The sequence below is a fragment of the Struthio camelus genome, chromosome 19, assembly GCF_040807025.1.
Source record: "Struthio camelus isolate bStrCam1 chromosome 19, bStrCam1.hap1, whole genome shotgun sequence".
NCBI lineage: Eukaryota > Metazoa > Chordata > Aves > Struthioniformes > Struthionidae > Struthio > Struthio camelus.
In genome coordinates, this window is record NC_090960.1 from 14042035 (window position 1) to 14064974 (window position 22940).

The following is a 22940-nucleotide window of genomic DNA, read 5'->3' on the forward strand; positions in this document are numbered from 1 at the left end:
ACAAGTACTGTGGCTTTCCATTTCATCCCCAGCTTCTCCATCACTGCTCACAGCCTGCGTCACAGCTTGTCAGGTAAACACTTGCCAACACAACACCCATATGAAATCATGCTTGAAGGATACAGGAGGGTCCCCATGCCTGACCAACACTACAGAGAGTTCTTATTTGTATCAAATGACCAGCTCATATTAGTTACCTCCCAATAAAGAATAGACCTAATCTAGGTCAGAGAAAATGTTTGCCTCCAAAGGTAAGGTAAACATAAGGTCTGCTTTACAGAGGAGGCAAGTACCTTCAGCTCTGGTTTACTCCACCAGAAACGATGGGTGGTCTGAGCTGCTCGCTCTGAAACCTACCATAGGCAGCCATATCTTTCTGAAGGGGAGATACTAAAATGTGCAAAAGGGACATGAAATATGTCCTCTCCCCTCCATGTCCTGCAAGACCTGTTCTGCACTGTGAAGAAAGTAACTGTTTGAAGTGAGACAGACTACCAAAGCAGAGGGGCACAATAAAGCCCACATATCACCCTCCAGTAAGGCACACTTCTTGTTGACCATGACATTATTTATGTCACCAGTGTTATCTAGATCGTATATACAGAAGAGGTTGAACCAATGGGTCCTTCATTCACAACAACTGCCTCTGTGTCTTTAGGGCAATGTCAGGAGAGCCTATTTGCCACAGTAGAAGATTGTTAGTCAACATTTATAAGTTATCAGAACATGAAATGGAGAAAAAACAGGAGTTCAGCAACAGATGTAGAAGATAGTAAAGCTCTGAAAGGCAGTTTGAGTCACTATAGAGAGCAGAGGTTTTTGAAGCTACTCATTATTTCAGAGGTATGCCAGTAAGGCTCTTTCCAAGGGGGATTTTGGGTGGACTAGTCTACATTGCAGACATGTGCATTAGTTTTCCTTAAAGATGGATAGCATAACATGAGGAGAAATGAACTGCAGCCTTGTTTTAAAGGATGCTCTATTTAAATGAAAGATATAATTCTTGCTTAACTTATTGTAGATTTCCTGTATGCAACTCCAAAAAAATCACTGATCTTCCCCTAAATCCCCACCATCCTGCATTTCATTAGCTATTATGTCACAACAGCTGAAATATAGCCATCAAAATATCATCTGCAGATCCAATTGGATCCATATCTCATTTCATTTATTGCAATCTTTTATTTGGGATTAGCACAGCTCAAATAACTGCATTCACACACATGCATCTTTTTCCTTCTCCTTTCCAGTACAGAGCATAACCACTGCTCATCCAGGAACCCAGCTTTCTTTTTGAACCAGGTCACAGAGATATCTATCTCAGAAACAATAAAACATCAGCTTCTAGACCCAACCAAACAGTTTTCTCACCTGTGCAGACGTGCTATTGAGCTTCTGCAGGCCATTCTCTAGTCGCTCCATTTTAGCTGTTAAATCCTTGTTCTTTTTCAACAGCAAATTCTGATAGAGTTTGATTTGCTCAAGGAATGACTTGGGAGTGGTGTAGTTATATCGCCGTTCATTGCCCAGATACAATCGGGATATCTCATTGACACTCGTATGGACATAGGCCATGAATTTGCTTATTGAATCTTTCACTGAAACCTAAGGGTAAGATGAGAAGACAAATATTTTTGGAAAATATATTTTTAAAAAAATAGCTATATATAGACCTGTGCCTTACATAAGGAATTTATTAACGTTTTATTCTGCTGCAGCAGATGTAATATCTCAGTTGATTCCTTTTTGTTTGTTATCTCTAAAAAGCTTAATCTATGCTTGTACTTTATACCTCTTTTTATATCTTTTATCTCATATTTTATCTTCTTCCAAGCAATTTTTCTAGCATTCAGCTCTATAAAACAAAGCCTTTCAAGTATAAATTTAGGCTTTTCTTCTATACAATTGGGGAAAGTGCACACTCATAAAAAGAAACATTTTAGACTTTATCCTTCCAAAATCCTGTACAGAAGAACTAAATAAACAGAACTGAATCTCTTTTAGTCTAGTAGCAGGTAGTCATCAATGAGAACTAGACATATTTTTGCCCTTGAGAATTATAGACTCTCAGATATTCATGTGGAGAGAAAAGCATATATTCCATGGAATAATTGTAACCTTTGGGTTATTTTCTGTATTGAGTTGTAATCTTTTTGGTAGCAAAACAATCATTTCATTGACAATACTATTAGCGTATAAATATATGCAAGCGTGGTGTCCACGAGACTGCTTCTGCTAAGGTCCATGCTACTCCTGGAAAAACTTGCCCATATTTCATCAGCCTGGTTCGATTCAGTTTAAACACCATATGGTGCTGCCAGCAATTCCTCTCCATACAGTGATCCAAATGTCCTGGATAAGCATCTGAGGGAAATAAAGGTGAACAGAGGGCCCATTGCAAAATTCTCATGAAATCATAATTGAGTCATTGTGTGCACTGAATGGAGGGCTGAGGCCATGCCTGGATACTAGCAGTACCGTACCTGGTCATGCCAAAATTTGTACCCTGCAGAGGAATTCAAAACCAAGTAGTGTTTGGACATGTCTAAAGGATGGACCAATGAGATGGCACTGAGTGTGCCATAGCAGTGGACTCACCTCGATGTTCTCAGTTTCTTGCAGAAAGCGCAGGCTGACGGATTCAAGAGCTTCCCGTGGCCATTCATGGAACCAGTCTATTGCTGTGCAGTTCACGATGGCAGGGAACTTCCTGCTACGAACTCTCAGCTTGTTACCAACAGGTGAAAAACACAGTGCAACCTGAGAAGCCAAAGGAATGGAGAAGGTGTGATGGCATGGCTAGGAGCACATGGCTGGGCTCCAAGGCATAGAGACTAATTTGGGCTTTGCCAACCAATTCCAAAGGAAGTTCTCATGTCAGCAGGTAAGATTATAGTAACCTTGAGTTCTGAGCCCTTGCACTTCAGGCCAGGAAAATCCATAATCTAGCAGTAAACACATTTTTTCTCTGCAAAAAAAACAAGCAGTCACATTAAGCACTGCTATGGTCAGACGCAGAACCCTGACAAACTTTCAAGGCTGCAGCCTGGATCTAGTATAAGCAATTCCTCTCTTCACTGCTTCAGCAGTGGCACAAAGCTTTTGCCAGGCAGGAAGCAGACATTCAGTTTCGAATGGTGCAACAAGGAATTAACATAAATGGATCTAAATTCTCCTGATTGGACCACAGTTTTGAGACGAGGATGCCTAGACCATTTTCCTAAAGCTAGCACTCAAAAGGATGAATGTGGCTCAAAATTAGAAGTCTACTTTTATCAGAATGAGAAATTTTTTAAAATAGAGAAAACTTAAATTAAGGCTAAATAGAAATAAAAGCATTGTGGATGCTCTTCTTCTGTTGCATTTTTGCACAGCAGGTCCTTTGTTTTTCAGGGGTTTTTTTCAATCTAAAAGCTGATAAAAGTTTCTGAGTTGTAACAAACTCTGCAAAGTCCCCATGGGCGTCACTGGGAAACATCTCTTTCTGTTACTTTGGGGCCAGCTGCAATCTCCTCAGCATCCTTCAGGTCCTGCACTGTTTCCTCCGTCCCTTCGTCTTCAGTTACCCCTTCTTCTTCCATCTGCACCTCCTGCAGTTTGGAAGCCTCGTTCCCTGCACAATCACTTCCCCCTTCCGGAAAGAAACTCCTCACCCACAGTGCAGAAGTCAGGGCAAGGTAAAGTACTCTTACTCACTGCCCCACCATGAGTTTTAACAGCAGTATCACAGAATCACAGAATCGTTTAGGTTGGAAGGGACCTCTGGAGATCATCTAGTCCAACCTCCCTGCTCAAGCACGGTCACCTAGAGCATATTGCCCAGGATGACATCCAGACGGGTTTTGAATATCTCCAGCGAAGGAGACTCCACTACCTCTCTGGGCAACCTGTTCCAATGCTCCAATGCTCTGTCACCCTCTTGTATGGCACACAAGAACCAGATCAAGAAGGACCAAAACCTGCCACCATCCGTTATAGCCCTTTTTCCATAACATCTTTCCATCCCTATGCACTGTGCCCAGATTTATGAACTGTGTTAATCAGGCACAGACCAGAACACAAGGCAGGTCTACACCATGAAGTAGCAATATCTGAGCTAGCACAGCATGGGAAATAGTATAACTCATTCCATGATTTACCTTTCCCCTATTTATCAACCCGGCCAGGTATCTGCATAACCTTGCAAGTGTCATGGGGCAGGCTGGTATTAACTCAGACGTCTCTGCAAGTTGTCAGCACCTTCATCAAAATCTAAGATCTCTTTTTAGGAAGTTGTGAAAGCCAGCCTTCAACAAGTCCACTTCCTCCTCCCCGCAAAACACACTGCCACTATGTACCAGCAAAACAGCCCATTAACTCCCTTGTTTTGGTTTAAAAAATATTACAGCTTTAATGAAAGTTGATTACAAATTAAAGGAATATTTTTTTTGTTTTTACAAACGTATAGAAAACGTACAATGAAAAGCCTCCAGTGTTTTGAGTTCTAACTTTTCTCCTGCATGTATGCACAGTGCAGCAATGGAGACAGACTGCTGAACCTGAGTGCACTGGGCTGCTCTTTGTTGCTTCCTTTCTATGTCAGGAGAGGCTAAGAGAGCTCCACTGACAGACGTGGTCATCGTGTATTTGCATACAGTGACTAGTCATGTACAAATTCTTTCTATACCTTCCAGAATAAGCCTCTGGTACTTCTGTGTTGCTATCTGAAAGCCAGGCAAGGTTCAGGAAGCTATCTATGTTCAAAAGTCCTCTTCTGCACCTACACTGCTTTCTCTCAAGACATCAAGGCACTCCATCAGGCCTTGCCTCACTCCCACACTGCTCCCAGAGGTCAAAAACACTCTGAGATAATGATAGCCTGCTCAGCTTTCTGCACAGTAAATAACGCTATTACCAAACATTGCAGTGAATTAAACAACACTTCACTACTGACTGCAGACATCTATTCCGATGCACCATTAAGGAGAAGGACAGAGAAGGAAAAGGAGTCATTCTCAGATAAATCACATCCAGTCTTTCTAGTATACCTCAATAGCCAATGGGCATGGAGAGTATTTCCAGGTAGGGACACTGGGCAGAAGATAACCACGGTATTAGAAGAGCTACAACACAGCATCAGTGCCTGTCAGAAATTCTCCTCCACAGTGGGAAAGGGAGGAGAAGGACTGGATTCCCTCTCCTTGTGCACCTATACTATAGCAGGGCCCTCAGATTTCCTGGGGATATGTCCAGGAGAGCAGAATCATGTCACAGCTCTGTTTCCCCTGGTGAGGGGAACTCAATTCTCTGGCTGTTCACCACCCCAGACACGTACCTACTTAACAGCAGACAGGGAATAAGCCACCCTCGCTGCACCACACATCAGTAAACATGTCCTACCAACACAAACCCAGGACTGGAAAAGGATAAGGATGTGTTTTCATTAAGTAAACGTTAATTTTTCACTCACCTCCTGCCCTGCCTCCCTGCTTTAGGACCACGGCACTGTGCAGTCATGCAGATGGGCAGTTACCTCCTGGAAAAGTCTAACTCCTTCTTGCACTATACCTTACCCAAGTGCTGGGAATGCCTGGAAAATCTTTAGACCATTTTGGGATATTAGGACATTGTTACAGGGCTTTCTACAGTTGGAAAGTTGGGCTGTAAGGGGAGAAATCGTGTAAGCATGCCAGTTCCTAACACTGTGGTGCTGCAGTTCACATAATTTAAGGTAATGTCTTTTAATTCTTTTGGCTGTAGATTGTCAAGTTACCTAGTTTTTACAACATGAAGATTGATCTGCTCCGTAACTTTTCCATGCAGCAAGATTTTGTTCCTGATGTACCCCAGCTAAATATGAGCAAACATCGTTGAAAATGGAAAGTTGAGTCCTGTTCAGCTGTTAAAAGACAGATGAAATTTGTTGTATAAAGCCCAAGAAGTGATGACTGCAGACAGTGTTTCTACTGTTTAAGTACTGCTTGGTGGGAGAATCACAGTTCATATTATAAACAAGCAGAAAAGCCTTTCAGACTGCAGGCTGACCTCCTGACAACATAGCCCAAAGAATTTCCGCCCAGGTGCCCCTGGACCGAGGTCAGGGATGAGGATCCTCGTCCCCCCTGCCACCATCTCACCTTCAGCTGTCGTCGAATACGCTCTATGAAGAACTTCCAACAAGTTTCCCGGGAGTCCACCAAACCCTGACCCTTGACTTCGTTCCTCACGCTGTTGATGATGTTTTCAACTTCATCATCAGGGAAGAGATCAGGGATCTCACCTAAGACAGAAGGGAACGCTTCAGTTTGCTTGCCTCGGTTTCGTTAGATTTAGAGCAAGGTGAAGTCTGCCTTCCTCATCAGGCCACAAGGAAGCTCCTTCCTAGGGAACAGTCATTATGTTGGATGTCCAAGTATATCAGGAGCACTTGTGAAAGCGAACCTTCTCAGAGCGCAAAGGAAACAAACACTGAATATAATCAAAATACAGAAATTAATTTTTTTCTGATTTATGATGCTAATCAGATTTTCAAAAAATCAGATCCCTAGTATGCTTTACATAGTAATGAAATCAATTTAGACTTGCAAATAAATTTTTATATATGATTGCTGCAGCTGCTCAACAATGCTGTTTCCAGTAGCATTCAAAGAACAGCCAGATCACAAAAACTTTTTAAAAGTTAAAAATTTTTAAATCCTTCTAAAAACTTTTAAATGCGAATAGTTATGCAACTGATTGCCAAAAATATATCCAACAAAATAGCTTTGTAGTGATTACTTATTTTCCTATCTATTCACTTATCTTGACTTTTTTGATTGAAATTGAATATGATACTGTCAATATGAACATTAATAACTTATACAAATATGAGAATCAGAAACCTGCCAATTTATACGAAAGACTAAAACGTATATTCTGTTCCCATTTATTAGGTGATGATAGGAAGTGAAATAAATACGAAAAAACAAGCATGCCATTGGAAGAAAGTAGCCAAGTCAATCAGTTAGAACATGCTGTTTGGCACTAGCTCAAGTCAGGAAAAAAGATACAGTCTCTGCACAGTTACTTCCTCAGTCAGGCTGCAATTCAGCATCGTTTCCCTGGATTCTCAACAAGGACCTTTGCTCTGCTCCCATTACCCCACGTGGTAACCATAGAAAAAAGCAATGCCTTTCAATGTGGTCATAAGATGACCCTGACATCCTGAAACAAGATGGGTAACTGATCACCAGGGCCCAACTGCAACTCTTTCCAGTAAGAAAGGCATACTTCAAAAGGTAGCTAAGCCAGCATAGCGTGTCTGTAGCAGCAACCAGGGTTGTCTGCCCCCATGGTGAAGCTGTCCGCTATCAGAGACCTTCTATCAGGTCTCAGCACAGATCCACAGGGACACATGGGGTGACAACTCGGATGGGAAGAGTGCTTTGAGAGGCTGCAGGGCCTGTCCCTTGCTCAGGACACTGCAGAGCTTCACTTCAAGTCATTAAGTGCCCATTGGATCTATATAGCGCAAGGGAGGTGGTGGGAGCTACTCATCACCCTCCACAATAAATCCCGTCCTTATTCCTGAATAAGGATTTGTCACAGGAAGGCCTTGTTTGCTGCTCAGAACCATATGGTGAATTTATAGCCACATATGTCAACTCTGGAGTTATTCACAAACCCAGTCCCTTGTGCTTTCGGCTCCCATCCCCCATCATCCACAGAGGCCACCTGAGCCAGCTGGTATCTTCCCACTCCTGACTTATAAATAAGGCAACAAATGACACACAGTTCCTAGCAGTGATTTGTCAGGGAGTTTGGGGACTATGCACTCTCTAGGTTACCTTGTGTGGTCATGGCAACACAGTTGCACACTCCCATGTGCACTATAGTTGCACTGCATGCTGCACACACACATAATCACACCATATTCTGCATGAAAAAAGGCATTTGCATGGAGGCAGGCTATTCTCCAATTCTTTGGAGAAGTAACAACTCAACAACTTACATACATCTGGAAAAATAAAGAGAAAAAAGACTGGAATGGGATAAAGAGCCACACAGCACTCTCAAACACATTAGTTGGTGGCTTTATATCATATATTGACTTGCAGACACTCCATTTAAATATTCTAGCCAGGAGCAATCACATTTTATCAGATCACTTGATTGTGGATGCACAGCATCCACAGGTCAAACTCATCCTCTATCAATGCATTCCTTTGGCTCTGTCCTCAGCTGCAATATCATGACAGACACACCACTTCACATCCACAGACAGTATCACAGAATCATGAAAACATGGAAAAACTGGGTATGAGACATCCAAAAAAGCAAAAATCCATCAGACAATGGAGTGTATCCTCACTAATGAGACCTTAGCACTGCTTTTATCCTAGAGTTTAACCTAGGATTTAACCTAGAGTTTAACCAAATCTGCAGTAAAAAAGGGGAGCGAGGAAATGAAACCGATGAGAGACGAACCTGATGCTAACAAGTCATTTACCAGCACCAAGAATCGCTCATCAGCCACTTGTGCATCCGTCATCAGGAACACGGTGCCAATGTTCTTCATGCCAGCTTTCAGGTACTGGTTTGCCAGGTCCGCCTGCAGGTTGAAAAGAAAGTGGACCAAGAGGTTGCACCTACCTTTTGCAAAGCATAGGTTAGGTATCACACCTAAAATAGAGCTATTTCAGAAGAGTGGTGTAGAATCTTCTAATTAGTGGAAAACAAAGCAATTGCAATTTATTAGCATGAAACAGTGCTTTGGATCCTCTCCATTTTCACAGCTCAGCCTTCCCAGGGATATGGAGGAGACTCTTGCGATCATCATTGTAAAACTTATTGCTAGTTAAGACTTGACATTATGCCCAGGTCTGTATAAAACAAAAATAAGAAGAAAGTCCTGCCTAACACTGCTAAATATAGGGAAGCTCCTGTGATTGAAACACTAGAGGTTAAATGTAGAAAAGCACCTGGGACTGAAACACTTAGAGGCTAATGGATGTGGTTGAAGATGCAAAATTGTTGCTTTATCAACGCAATTCCTGATTAATCCAAAGCTCAGAAGGAAATGGATGGCACAGCCCTTTATCTGCAGGTGGAGGCTGCAGAGGGACTTCATGAAGTGTGGCTTTGCCCTGAGTTATGGGTATGGTAAGTCACAAGTAGAAGGATGCTAAAGTACTGCAGAGTTCTGGAGAGACAGTAGTGCCTGGATAAGCTTGTCCTCGGTATCCCCATGCTGTAGAGGTCTCTAGGTTCACAAGTACACATAACTAAATTAAATTATTTCTTTGCTGAGGTGCTGCAACACTTTTTTTTTTTTTTTTTTCTTTTTTCAAGGAAGGAAGGAAGATGATTTCTGGATACAAGGATTTTTCAGTTGTGGCTTTCTTTCTGTTTTTCCAGAGTCAGAGCAGGGACTCATCTTTCAGTCTTCCACTCAGTGCAGCTGGACTAGAGCTGTTTGACACAGAGCCTGCTCTCATTTGAATTCGGTTTCATTTAAAAGGGGCCAGTGTCCTCCTAATGAAGGATATCATGTTTTTGAAATCTAACTTGTTCATGAGATGGGAGAAACACCATCATCCAATTCATCCTTTCCTTCCTGCTCCTCCAAACAGGATACAAAGCACGCAGAGAAGCCTGAGGTAACTTGTCAGCCACTGCTTCAGAAACACTTTATACACAAATATATTTCCAAAAAAAGTAATTTGTTACTTTCATCACTGGAAATTTGGATTAGATCGCTTATAAAAGCTTGAGGGGCCAATGGCACACAGGGCAGTCTGTCACCCTCTTGCTCTTACATATCTTAGAAAAAAAATCATTCCATATTTCATAAATTCTTCAAAAATGATTACAGAGTGAAGGGAACATCAAATTAACTTCCACCTCCACAGACAGAGAAGCACAGACATACTTAGGAAACAAGTTTATTAATGTGGAATCAAAATATATTCCTATCTGAGAGAAGAAGCTTCCTAAACAAATAGGAAGGTAGGAGCTAGACAGTCCCATGAATAATGGAACTGAAAACACCTAGCAGATGGTGAGACAGACTTGCTTAATGTTAACGGCGCAACCTGTATAAAGCCATGGATCATCCAAAGTAATGATGATGACAACACGCCATAGACCTGGTCCTACAATTGCCGTAATACCTTTACTTGTTATATAAATACTGACTTAACAATTGCTGCAGCTCCTACAGTGAACAAATTCCCATCAGAGTCCCAGATGCAGAGAGTTGGTGGTATTTCAGAAACTTAAAGCTACTGACTAGCCAACTGAGGGTAGTGGACTGGCCCAGTAAGAGCTCTGACCTGTTCATGCAGGAAAGGACAGATTGATGCAGTTCCTACTTGTAGACCAGGGAAAACAGATATGTAATTGGGGGAGGCCTAGATTAGGATGGGAATACACCAGCTCTGTTCCAGGCTTTGCCAGTGGTCTTCACTACCTTCATATCTCCCACCCTGTCTCTGATGGGGAAGGAATTCAGAAGATATATCAGTCATCACATCTCCCTAGCAGAATAGAGTGAAGTTACCATGACTGTGGGCTTTTTACAACATTTTCAGTGAAATTCTTTTTATCAGCAGCTAACATATTTCTAAATCATTTCAGTGGTATTTTTAAAATGTTGATTTACAACTTCTAAGCTCATTAGCTTGTGCACAGAGATATGCACAGGCATATATCCTCTATAGTGAGCAACACGTTCAGTCCTTCTATTGCCTAAAATACCAGAAGAATCGGATGCAACTTGGGATCTCTCCTTTTCTTCTCCTTCCTGTTCCCTTTCCACCTCCAAATCATTCCATAACAAATATCTTACAGATTAATTAATTATTATGTCTTATTTTAATTATAAATAATAATGAAATAGAACTACTCTGCTCCTTTACAGTTTCTACTCATTGAAGTGGATCATCAAGTGGATGTCCTCATCTCTGACTTCATTAATTTGGCCCAGAGACAACATAAAGCTTCGGACTGAAGCAGTATCAGGCCTCCCCGGCTGGGAAGACCATTTGAAGATTTCAGGTCTGTATGCACCTTAATGTAAATACACTTCAGCAAGACATTTCGAGAGCAATTATTCCACTTTGCAGCCCAGTATTCTGATTGGAGCTTTTTCACCTTTACACCGCTGTTGCTCAGTATCCAGGAAGACAAAGCTTTCAGGAATAGTTTTGCTTTTCGTTTCTTTCTCCCTGCTTGAGTCTCAAAAGGGACCTACCTTTAGGTCAGGGATTCCATAACCTTTCCTCAAAGAGATCTGGAAAACTTCCAGAGAGCTAATGAAAGCCGCAAGTCTTGTCAGGCTCTGCTTGCCACTTCCGCCTACACCAACCAGCAGAGCGTTTCCTCTGGGGGACTCCAGGATACGGTTGATGCGGCAACTGAATTGAAGCATACAAAATCTCTCATTAGTAAGAATATTTTTCTTTTTCTCTGTCTGGCACTTTTTAATACATATTTTATTCACTAGGAAATTGTACTCTGAATGGGAAGAAAAATGGCTATCTGAGCAACATGTCAGCAATCAATCCCAATCTCTGCTGAGACCTATATGAAGGACACATGTGATGAAAAAAATAGTACAGGGGCAATTCAGACTGTGCCAAATTCTCATTTCACCTGCTATGTTCTGCAGGACAGAAATATTTTTAGATGAAGGCCTGGCCACTTTTGCAGGGAAACAAGGGAAAAAGTGCACTATGTTGATGTGCAAAAATTGAGAATAAAATTCAAGGATCTAATGAACTTCTCTGGTATTTAGGGTTCACATTCAGCTGAGGAGTCCTTCTATACATTAAAATATTTTAATATATATCTAGAACAGTATATTGGCTTGTCTGGAAAACACAATCATATTTCTTATTTATCCATACCACTAAGTATTTAAGAGCATGATTCTGTCACTCTCATTCCCCATGCCTCACCCTCAACACGTGCGAGTCCTGTATGAAGAGAGTAAATGCCAAACACAAGGACGGTCTGTTTCCAAGAGCTAACACCCTGAGTGACTTGATCCGGGACACAAGAGGTGCCCGTTTCCATAGCACCTTTCTTTGAATTCCAGAAGTAACAAAGTACTGAATTCTGAATCAGGCTTCCTAAAATTCTATTTCTTTACTTAACAAGTTAAGTAAATGGCAGAAGCATAAAGGACAGAGTCAAAGGAGGGAAACTCCCAATTCTACCAAAATATCTTCCATAAGAAAAGAATTCACTATTAATTCCAAGGTTTGTTCACTTATTCTGTTTAAGACATGGTGAATGCTGCCCACCTCTAATATATTACCTTAAGGCAATAGTTGATATTCCCCACTCCTTAAAATCCTGACTGAGAAGAAACACGATTCTGCCTCGGAAAACCTCCCTGTCCTCTTCAACAAAAACATCATTATCCTCTTCACATCACTGCCCTTATTTAGCTCACTTAACTATTTTCCTAGACTAATCTCAATTTTTTTTTTTTAAATAAGACTTTGAGAGGTACCGTACTGATTTACTCAAGTAAATCAATTTGATCACAGACTTCAATTGATTGTGAAATTGTACACAGAAAAGAAACAGATTTGTGCGGAAAACTAGTCCTCCTAGTTTCAAATCTCTAGGCTAATTCTCCCCAAGAATGACAGCGTGGTCCTTATCCTTGATGTGCTCTCCAGGGCTGTATACTTTGTGAACATCTGCAATCAGCCCTGGATTGGGATATGACAGATAGGTATTTCCCACTTCCTTTCAGAAATTAAGTCTTTAAAAATTTTTTTTCAACTGAAACGTTTCAGCAAGTTTAAGCTGATATTCACACACTGCTCGAGATTGAATAAATTGCAAATTTCAGTAGAATGAAATTTTCAAATTAAATGAATGAAACTTACCCAGTGCCAATGAAAATCATGATGCAAATTCAAATTTTGCTTTCCTGATTGCTCATAGTATTCACAGATCTCCATTGAGACATCTGGACATGATTTTTTTTTCCCCCTCTAATGGGATTCTCAAAAAGTATTTACATGATTTTGAAAACTGAAAGTACCTCACAGACATAAAAATATAATATAAGTAATAGTTACAAAGATATTTAAATTATATGAAATTAAAACTTGCTATTTTCATATAGTCCCATATGTCCAGTTTTCAAAGAAAATCTGTCCAGACCTCCAGGCTTCTAAATGCAACTAGGATTTTCAAAGAATCAAACCAGCAAAAGCAAAGTTTCAATTCCTTTTAAACTAGTAGACAACATACATTATCTTGTTTTAGATAAATCTGAAAATCCCACTTAAGAACCTGTATAAATACAGCACTAGATCAGGTTTGAAGGCACACCTTTGCAACGAAGATGGACCCAAATAATAAAGATGTTTAGGAAAATCCCAGCATATCTGTTTCTGTACGTGATTTTCTAAGTGAGGATCCATGTAAACAATAAAACACTTAAACATTACCACATGCAATAAACGTTTCTGCAATAGGCACAGCACCAAGAGCCAAAAATCTCACAAGAGCAACCAGTCTTTAAAATAACCACTAGCACACAGTTCCTCTATCTCATAGCCCAGGGCCTGTTCACAATTTTAAGTGCCTTCCAAAAGCCAGCTATAGAAGAATCACAGTACTCGTGCAGGTTGCTTCATAGAACAGTATGAAGGCTCAGGTTTTCAAAATCTCGATGCTATACAAGGGATTTGCAACCTCAAATTTTAGTTGTCTACTTCAATATACCTGAAGTGATACTCCCCACAAATCCTGCACACCTCCAGTTTCTCTTACATCAGATACAACTATGGATACTTGTGGTTTCCAGGAAACTTCATGAAAGCAACCTGTGCAGGTAAGTGCTACTAGGAGAATAGGAGGCCAGGAAATCCTCTTACACATGGCACATGGCATCCTCAAAAAGTACCAGGTTCATAGCAGCGTTGACTTCATTATAATTATCCAAGGCTTCCACAAGAATCTGGTTCAGTTCTTCCCAGTTTGGAACAGGCTTATAGCTGGGTTCTCCAATGCCTTTTGCAAAATGGCAATATATATTCATCTGTTTGGTTTGTTCTAAAGTCTCTTCAATCTCCTGCCAAGGAGAAGCAAAAAAAAAAAAAAAATCTAGAGTATAAATACATAGCACTAGAATGTTGAAATGGGTGGAGATCATGACCATCCAAGGCTACAGGGCATAGCATAGATCCAGACTGGGAACAGTTTGTTTGCATAATAGACTCTCTAACCCACAAAATGCGTGTATAAGCTACACAGAAAAAACACTGCAGCCATACACTAGCTTCCCGAGAAAAAGAAGTTATTCCAGTCAATGCCTTTTTAGCTTCTTCATGGCCATACAGTGGCACCCCTGTGTGGGAAGAGGGGACAAGAGAGGAAAGACTAAAAAAAGGAAAGAAGTGTGGAAAGAAAAGAGACCCTATACTGACATCCTTTGACCTGACAACTTTTTACAAATCATTAAAAAACCTCAACTGAAGAGAATAGGGCCACAAGAAAAGCCCTGCAGCCGTAACATTAGGCTGTTGCATGGACAACGAAAACACCTCGAAGAAAAATAGCTGTCTGCACCACTTATCATGTTAATGATAGTTGTGTAATTCATAAGGCAGCATTGTTGGGTGATGACAGGCCTGAAGGAAAGCAGGTCTAGATTTTTCATTTGAAAGAAATTTTGGAGCAAGAAAAAGCACTAAAGACTTTTGTCAGCATCCCAGTGCCTCCCACTGAAAGCACGGAATCTGACCCTTCTCCGGCTTTTGCCTTCTAAGACTTCAAAACACTTAAATAAAGTAATTAAATTAATTCACAGAGCCCAAATCTCCTCCTCCCAACACCCTAATGGATAGAGCACATCATTTACCCATATCATATGATTGGCAGCCCAGAATACGGATGGCAGAGATTTGTTCCCATTCCAGGGCTCCCATCAAGAGCATTGCTCTCCAGGCAAGTTAGACATGTGCAGATGCCAAGTTAAGTTCTGATTTCCCAAAAAACTTTTCATTGTATTAGAGTTATGAACTGCAATACTTACATCATAGAATTTCTTTACCATCTCCAGTTGCATTTTATCAAAGGTACCATAATCCTTTTCTTCAACCATCTTATCCCGGTATACCCGGTTCGACTCATGCAGGTAGAGCTTCACTAGGTCTTGAGGGTGCTTCAGACATTCAGGGGTAGAAAAGAGAAGGCCCTGCAGAGAATATCTCCACTATAAGGGACCACCTCACTATGAGCATCCGAGATATCACGCCAAAATTGGGCTGAAGAATTATAAATGCAGTTATTACAGCAACTGTTAATTATACTTCTGAATAACGCCCTACTCAGCAGCCCATGAAAAAAGTATCTCTTCTTAGTATTGATTTCCCAAAGCAGTAAAGCAGTTTATGATCATTTTGTGTGCAGGAAGGTCTCCAAACAGCACTACCAACACATCCTGGTTTTGCCAGTGGTCCTGGTCTCCTTCTTAGCATCAGAGACCATTAAGAACTGGGCGCCAGCCCAGAAGCAGGGCCTTTTGCACCACCATACCACACCACGCCATGAGTGCATTTTCCAGAGGAAAATCTCAGCCTCAGTTTTTTTTTTTTTTTAATTAATTAGGTGTGTTCTGCCTACAGGAAATATTAGTTGCTGTCTGTTTAACACAGTATGTTTACCATGAGCTCTATTAAAATGCATAAAAGAATCAAATTTCAAAGAGGTGTTGCCTATAACTAAGCCTATTAACAGCACACAAGATTTTCAATGAGATGAATTAAATAGACGGCTGTTATTCCTAAAGCAGTATTATTTATATACAATGAATTAACAGTAATGTAAAGAACACTTTTTCAGTTCATTGGCCCCTAGTCAGATAGTTTGGGTTTCATGTTTGTCATTACAGCTGCCAAATTATTTCTGAAATAAATAAAATTACAACATAAATGAGTGAATAGCTGACAACTCAAAGAGAATGGGTTAAGGTGCAACCCATTAGGTCCTCAGCTGAGGAGGAAAAACAAACAAACAAATCACTTGATATCTCTAAAGACACCCCACATCACAAAAGATACTGTGCTCTTGACAGAAGTAAACATGTGGCTACTTTAGAGGGGAGAAAATCCACACTTCAATGATCTTTTATTAGATTATTTATTTAATAACAGAAAGTCTCCTCTTTTCTCACTCTGCAAGCCAGTCCCTTAGAACACTCATAGCAGTGCTGCCAGCTGCTTTTGTTAAAATAGCTAGTTGCATCCTCAAGCCACAATGAGGTTGTTCTGTTTGTCAGGCTGAGCTTTTAGGAGACGCCATAGTGTCTACAGCTCGGACAACATGGAGGATTTGTGGTCATTAGTCATTATATCTATGATGGATGTGGCTCCAAAACACAATAAAAAGATAATGCCTTGCCCAATGCTGTGACAATGTAAGTTTTTCCCATTTGGCTGTTGAGCCTTCAGGTTGTATTTCAGTTATATCTTTAAGCCTCTCTTCCTACTCAGAAAGGCCAGAAATTAGTTAGGAAGTCCCCCCCCCCCCCCCAGTCCCCCCACTCCCCTCTGGACATTTCTCTAGGCAGCTGATGATACATCAGATATGATATTCAGGATAAAACAGCAAAATCATAGAAGAGGCATTTGCTCAAAGGAACAACTGTGACCATTAGAGTTTGGCGGGGATCATTCGAGTTGTGCTGTGTTGCCTTGCACAAGAGCACAGGTGCGGACTGTGAGGGAACAGCTCTCCTCCAGCTGAGACTGATTAGATTAGGATTTATTAAAGGATAATCTTGAGTGACAGATTCCTGTGGAGCTTAATAATCATCCCAGGAGACAATGCATATTCGGCAAGAAAACAGCGAATATGCTAATGATCCCAGAAAGATTCGTCTTCCATGTTTTTGTCGCATATCAAAGTACCATGCGGAAGTTGATGAGACAGGTTGTCATGGTTCTGTCAAGGGAGGGATTGACCTCAGCCAGGTACTCATTTTCTTTCATGAGCTCTATGAAAGCGAGCAGAAGAGCAATTCCAAACAACAAGATGTAGCAACTGTGACCAAGTCAGCTTGTCACGGCACATAGCCCACTCCCCCAGCAGGATGTTGTGTGCTCTGCACCTACCAGGAGCGTAGTGAGGCCAATAAAATGCTTTTGTTGCCCATCAGAGCTTGGCAAACTATGAGAAATATCAGTCAACTCGCACTTTACAATATCAGCACACCTCTGCAGCTGGCACCCCTGGGCTGAATGAAGACAGAGTGGGACAATTTCCATCGAGGCTCCATTGATGAGTTCTAGCCCACAGGATGACCTGAAACTCTGCACTATCACAATTCTCCAGAGACCATCTAGGATAGCCACACTTCAACCAGCTCTCCCAAGCTGCATCTCCAAACAACTATTGGCTCCCACTTGAAACCTTAGAAGGCTTCCATGAAATACCAGCCACTTAACATCTTTTTCATCTCTAAGATTATGTGATCTAGATTTAATTTGAAACCATTAAGAAAGGAAAGACTTGCTTATTTTTTATAGTGAGATGCACAGCTCTGGCACTGCCCAGAGTACGGAATACTCTCACATTACACAGCTAAAGGAATTTCTGGTAATTGAGAGGCTCCTCAGAGGAGACATTCAAAGTCAAAATGGTCAGATGGTCTAGTGGAGAGATGCGCTTAATTCTTTCTTTCTCTTAGCACCCTAACATGCTCTCATTGGCACACATTGAGAACATGCATGCTTCATCTTCACATGGAAATATATTGCACATAGATAATCAAGATAGAAGCAGGAAAAACTTCTGCACGTGCAAGACAGCCTTGGAAGAATTCAAGACTTTGTTTGCATGTTGTTATCTAGGACACTAAAAAACACTAATATAGGGAACAAACAAAGGCATCTGCAACCTTTTTTGCTGAATGCTTGGTTTTTAAAAAAATTCAGCACCAGAAATATTTAAGATATTCTTGCAAAACCTGCAAGGCTATAACAGCTGTGCAGAAATCAAGGCCCAAAGAAGTACAAAATGAATTCTGGACACAAGGCTTGCTAAGTTGTTAATTATTTCCACTTCTTAAGCCTTACATCCTGCAATGCTCCCTGCCAGCAAGTTGAATTGCTGCTAATGCTGCTAAAGGCAACTAAAAGATTGGAGTGAAGTATGAAGACCTACAGCCTACTTTCTGCTGCCTGCTGGTATGAGATTTGGAGGTGGGGTGAATAGTAGTGCACAAGCAGAAGGAAAAACGCAAAGGTGAGTCTGAAGAGAAACAGTTAACTTGCTCCCATGGACAAGGGTAATCAGAAAGTGACAAAGTGAAGTCTCCTAGGTATAAAAAAGTAAGAAAAATAAATTTTGCTTCTTCACAGTTTAAATAGCTTTTAAAACAAAAATAACCCAGCAGGGTTATGACTCCTTTTCAGCTGTTCCATGTCATTAGACAAAGCGCTCTGTTCAATTCCTTTTCCTGATGTTATTCTTGGAGCTTCTGGAGCATCCTGAGCACTTTGAAGACAATAGTGACGTGAAAACAGTGATAGACATAGCAATACCATAAACAGCGTGTGAGCCATGAATCTAGATGCCTATTAAAAGGTATCCTACCAGTTTCTAAATGCTCTCACCAGGACTGATGAGAGGCTCCAGCCACCCCATTCACACTGCATAATGCTCCTCCCCTATGCATCCATCTATGCATGCACACATGAGCAGATGTGCACGTGGTGCACTTTGCTGTTTGTGAGTCCAAAATTTGCACTGTGCTTCTTTAGCAAGCTAAAGGAGGACTTTAAAATAGGAAAGATGGGGGAAGGGGACTGGTATAGCAACAGGTTAGTCAGTAAAATGCTGCTCAAGTTAGGATGCCTCCAGTGGGTGCATACAGCCAGGAGAGACAGTATGGAACATGGCCATGGAGGATCCTCTTGCCCTTCTCCTGGGAAGCTTGCATGCTTGACTGGCTCTCTGAAATGCCTGTACACCAATGCATGCAGCATGGGGAATAAGCAGGAAGAGTTAGAGATCTGTGTGCGGTTGCAGGGCCATGATATCATTGCAGTGCCAGAGACATGGTGGGATAGTTCACATGACTGGGATGCTGTCATGGATGGCTATGTGCTTTTTAGGAAAGACAGGCCAGGAAGGCGAGGTGGTGGAATTGCTCTTTATGTGAGGGAGCAACTAGAATGCGTGGAGCTCTGCCTCGAAGTGGATGAAGAGCAAGCTGAGAGCCTATGGGTAAAGATTAAAGGGCAGGGTAACATGGGTGACACTGTTGTGGGGGTTTACTACAGGCCACCTGACCAGGAGGAAGTCATCGATGAGGCCTTCTACCGACAGCTGGAAGTAGCCTCACGTTCACAGGCCCTGGTTCTCATGGGGGACTTCAACCACCCTGACATCTGCTGGGAAGACAGCACAGCTAGGCACAGTCAAAGAGTTTCCTGCAGAGCACTGAGGATAATTTCTTGACCCAGGTGGTGGGGACACCAACAAGAAGAGGTGCAATGCTAGGTCTTGTAATAACAAACAAAGAAAGTCTAGTTGGAGAGGTGAAGGCTGGGGGCAGCCTTGGCTGCAGTGACCATGAGATGGTGGAGTTCAGGATCCTACGAGGAGGGAGCAGGGCAATAAGTAGGATCACAAACCTGCACTTCAGGAGAGCTAACTTTGGCCTCTTCAGGGACCTGCTTAGGAGAATCTCATGGGGTAGAGCCCCAGAAGGAAGAGGGGTCCAAGAAAGCTGGTTAATATTCAAGCATCACCTCCTCCAGGCTCAAGATCAGTGCATCCCTCTGAGTAAGAAGTCCAGCAAAGCGGGCAGAAAACCTGCATGGATGAGCAAGGAACTCCTAGCCAAACTCCAACAGAAGAAGGAAGTGTACAGAATGTGGAAAAGGGGACAGGCCACTCGGGAGAAATACAGGGATGTTGTCAGAGTGTGCAGGGATGCGACGAGGAAGGCTAAGGCCCAGTTGGAATTACACCTGGCAAGAGATGTCAAGGACAACAAGAAGGGGTTCTTCAAGTACATCACTAGCAAAAGGAAGACTAGGGAAAACGTGGGCCCACTGCTGAATGGGGCGGGTGCCCTGGTGACAAAGGATACAGAGAAGGCAGAGCTGCTGAATGCTTTCTTTGCTTCCGTCTTCACTGCTAAGGCCAGTCCTCAGGAGTTCCAGACCCTGGGGACAAGAGAGGAAGGCTGGAGAAAGGAAGACTCTCCCTTGGTCGAGGAGGATCGGGCTGGAGATCATTTGTCCAGACTTGACATCCACAAATCCATGGGCCCCGATGGGATGCACCTGTGAGTACTGAGGGAGCTGGCGGATGTTATTGCTAGGCCACTCTCCATCATCTTGGCAAGGTCCTGGAGATCAGGAGAGGTGCCTGAGGCCTGGAAGAAAGCCAATGTCACCCCAGTCTTCAAACAGGGCAAGAAGGAGGAGCCAGGGAACTACAGGCCTCTCAGCCTCACCTCCATCCCTGGAAAGGTGATGGAACAGCTCCTCCTGGAGGTCTTCACTAAGCATCTGGAGGACAAGAAGGTGACCAGGAGTAGTCAGCACGCCTTCACCAAAGGGAAATCATGCTGGACCAATCTGATAGCCTTCTAGGAAGGAATGACTGGCTGGGTAGGTGAGGGCAGAGCAGTGGATGTTGTCTTTCTGGACTTCAGCAAGGCTTTGGACACTGTCTCCCATCACATCCTCCTAGGGAAGCTCAGGAAGTGTGGGTTAGACGAGTGGACAGTGTATAGTGGACTGAGAACTGGCTGGATGGCCGAGCTCAGAGGGTTGTGGTGAATGGCGCAGAGTCAAGTTGGAGGCCTGTGGCTAGCGGTGTCCCCCAGGGGTCAGTCCTGGCTCCAGTCTTGTCCAATGTATTCCTCCATGGCCTGGAGGAAGGGACAGAGGGCACCCTCAGCAAGTTTGCTGATGATACTGAACTGGGGGGAGTGGCTGACACACCAGAAGTCTGTGCTGCCATCCAGAGGGACCTGGGCAGGCTGGAGAGCTGGGCGGAGAGGAACCTCCTGAAGTTCAACCAAGGCAAGTGCAAGGTCCTGCACCTAGGCAAGAATAACCCCATGCAGCAGTACAGGCTGGGGGTTGACCTGCTGGAAAGCAGCTCTGCCGAGAAGGACCTGAGAGTGCTGGTGGAGAACAAGTTAAGCAGGAGCCAGCAATGTGCCCTTGTGGCCAAGAAGGCCAATGGTCTCCTGGGGTGCATTAGGCAGAGTGTTGCCAGCAGGTGGAGGGAGGTGATGCTGCCCCTCTCCTCAGCCCTGGGGAGGCCTCACCTGGAGTCCTGTGTCCAGTTCTGGGCTCCCCAGGACAAGAGAGACATGGCACTCCTGGAGAGAGCCCAGCGGAGGGCTACCAAGATGATGAGGGGACTGGAGCACCTCTCCTCTGAAGAAAGGCTGCGAGAGCTGGGCCTGTTCAGCCTGGAGAAGAGAAGACTGAGAGGTGATCTCATCAACATGTACAAGTATGTGAAGGGGGAGGAGTGTCAAGAGGATGAGGCCAGTCTCTTCTCCGTGGTGCCCAGCAACAGGACAAGAGGCAACGGGCACAAACTGAACCACAGGAAGTTCCACCTAAACCTGAGGAAAAACTTCTTCACTGTGAGGGTGCCTGAGCACTGGCACAGGTTGCCCAGAGAGGTAGTGGAGTCTCCTTCACTGGAGATATTCAAAACCCTCCTGGACGCGATCCTGGGAAATACGCTCTAGAGGACCCTGCTTGAGCAGGGAGGTTGGACTAGATGATCTCCAGAGGTCCCTTCCAACCTAAACGATTCTGTGCTATCCATGGATAAACACAAAGACCCTTCCCTCATGCAAAGAAGTGCACAGTCTGCTGGCCACTAAAGCACACTTGAACACTAAACTGTCTTTAAGTGAAGCTGGAGGAAGGCATGCTGGAGTCACTCTTATCGTGCTGTCAAGAAGAAAGCGATGCCATTTCTTCTAAAAAGCCATAGATCTTAATGTGACATGCTGGTTGAAAGTCTTGTTAAAAATGAGAATAAAAAGCAAAATACAACACTGCTGAGTCTATGATTATTATTTTACAGAGATGACAGATACAATTTAGAGGATAATACCATGGTAACCCCTTTGGATGGAAAGAGACAGCAACAGGGCTTTCTGTGGTGTCAGCCAGTAGGGAATAGATTTTTGAAAAGCATAATCTACAACTCTCTCACTGCCGAGACCTGTCTTCCTTAATCAAGGGTGAATTTTCTAGAGCATACCAATCAATTTAACTCTGCAGTACATGGTGGGACCTAGAGGAATGAAAAGGTGCCATAGAAATGAAAGGCAGAATAGCATCAAACTGTAACCACAGATGGGACCTTCTACAGAGGGAAAGCAACACATAACCTCTTCTGAGACAGCTAAAGGCTTATCAGATTATAAAGGACTGAAGAGTGACCTTGTCCTTGCAATAACAACATAAGCAACAGTAAGTGATATAGTTGAAGGACAAGGAGCCAGGGTTATAACTTCTGTCAATCTCACCTAATCCCACTCCAAACCCTGCTTGCTTATCATCCTGGACAGTGTTTTTCAACCTCTCCTGACCTTGAATGTTTCCAGCTGAAGGGGAAGGTGGTATGATAGCAAATTTAAGCCAGCTGATGATTGATAGGTTTTATAGTACTTGGTTAGCCTTCTGTAACCTTTCAATATAGCCCATGAAGTCAGGGGGTTGATGAAGATCATTTATTTAGAGGGTCCTCATTATTCTTTTTCAAAAGCAGAAAGGAGCATCCTTCAATCCAGACCACAGTGGGTTTCCAAGTCAGCAGTGACCTGAAGTATGTTTATGTGTTTGTAAGAGAAACTATGCTCCTGTGCTGGCTTCACTCTCCCAAGTGGAGAGTCTCAGGTTTCCCTTTCTCATCCACAATCCTTTTGCCAGTCTCTATCTCTCCTAGTGATTTGTATT

General features: G+C 42.7%; 1 protein-coding gene across 1 annotated transcript in view; it reads right to left on the reverse strand.

Moving 5' to 3' along the window:
- The window catches only part of DNAH9 (dynein axonemal heavy chain 9), a 224317-nt gene that overhangs the window by 126158 nt on the left and 75219 nt on the right, over positions 1-22940 (reverse strand). The window contains exons 41-47 of the mRNA XM_068913909.1: positions 15023-15184; positions 13863-14059; positions 11213-11375; positions 8446-8569; positions 6117-6259; positions 2599-2760; positions 1372-1605 (exon numbers count right to left, since the gene is read on the reverse strand). Coding sequence (XP_068770010.1) covers positions 1372-1605; positions 2599-2760; positions 6117-6259; positions 8446-8569; positions 11213-11375; positions 13863-14059; positions 15023-15184 — 1185 coding nt within the window. The remainder of the gene's footprint in view (positions 1-1371; positions 1606-2598; positions 2761-6116; positions 6260-8445; positions 8570-11212; positions 11376-13862; positions 14060-15022; positions 15185-22940) is intronic.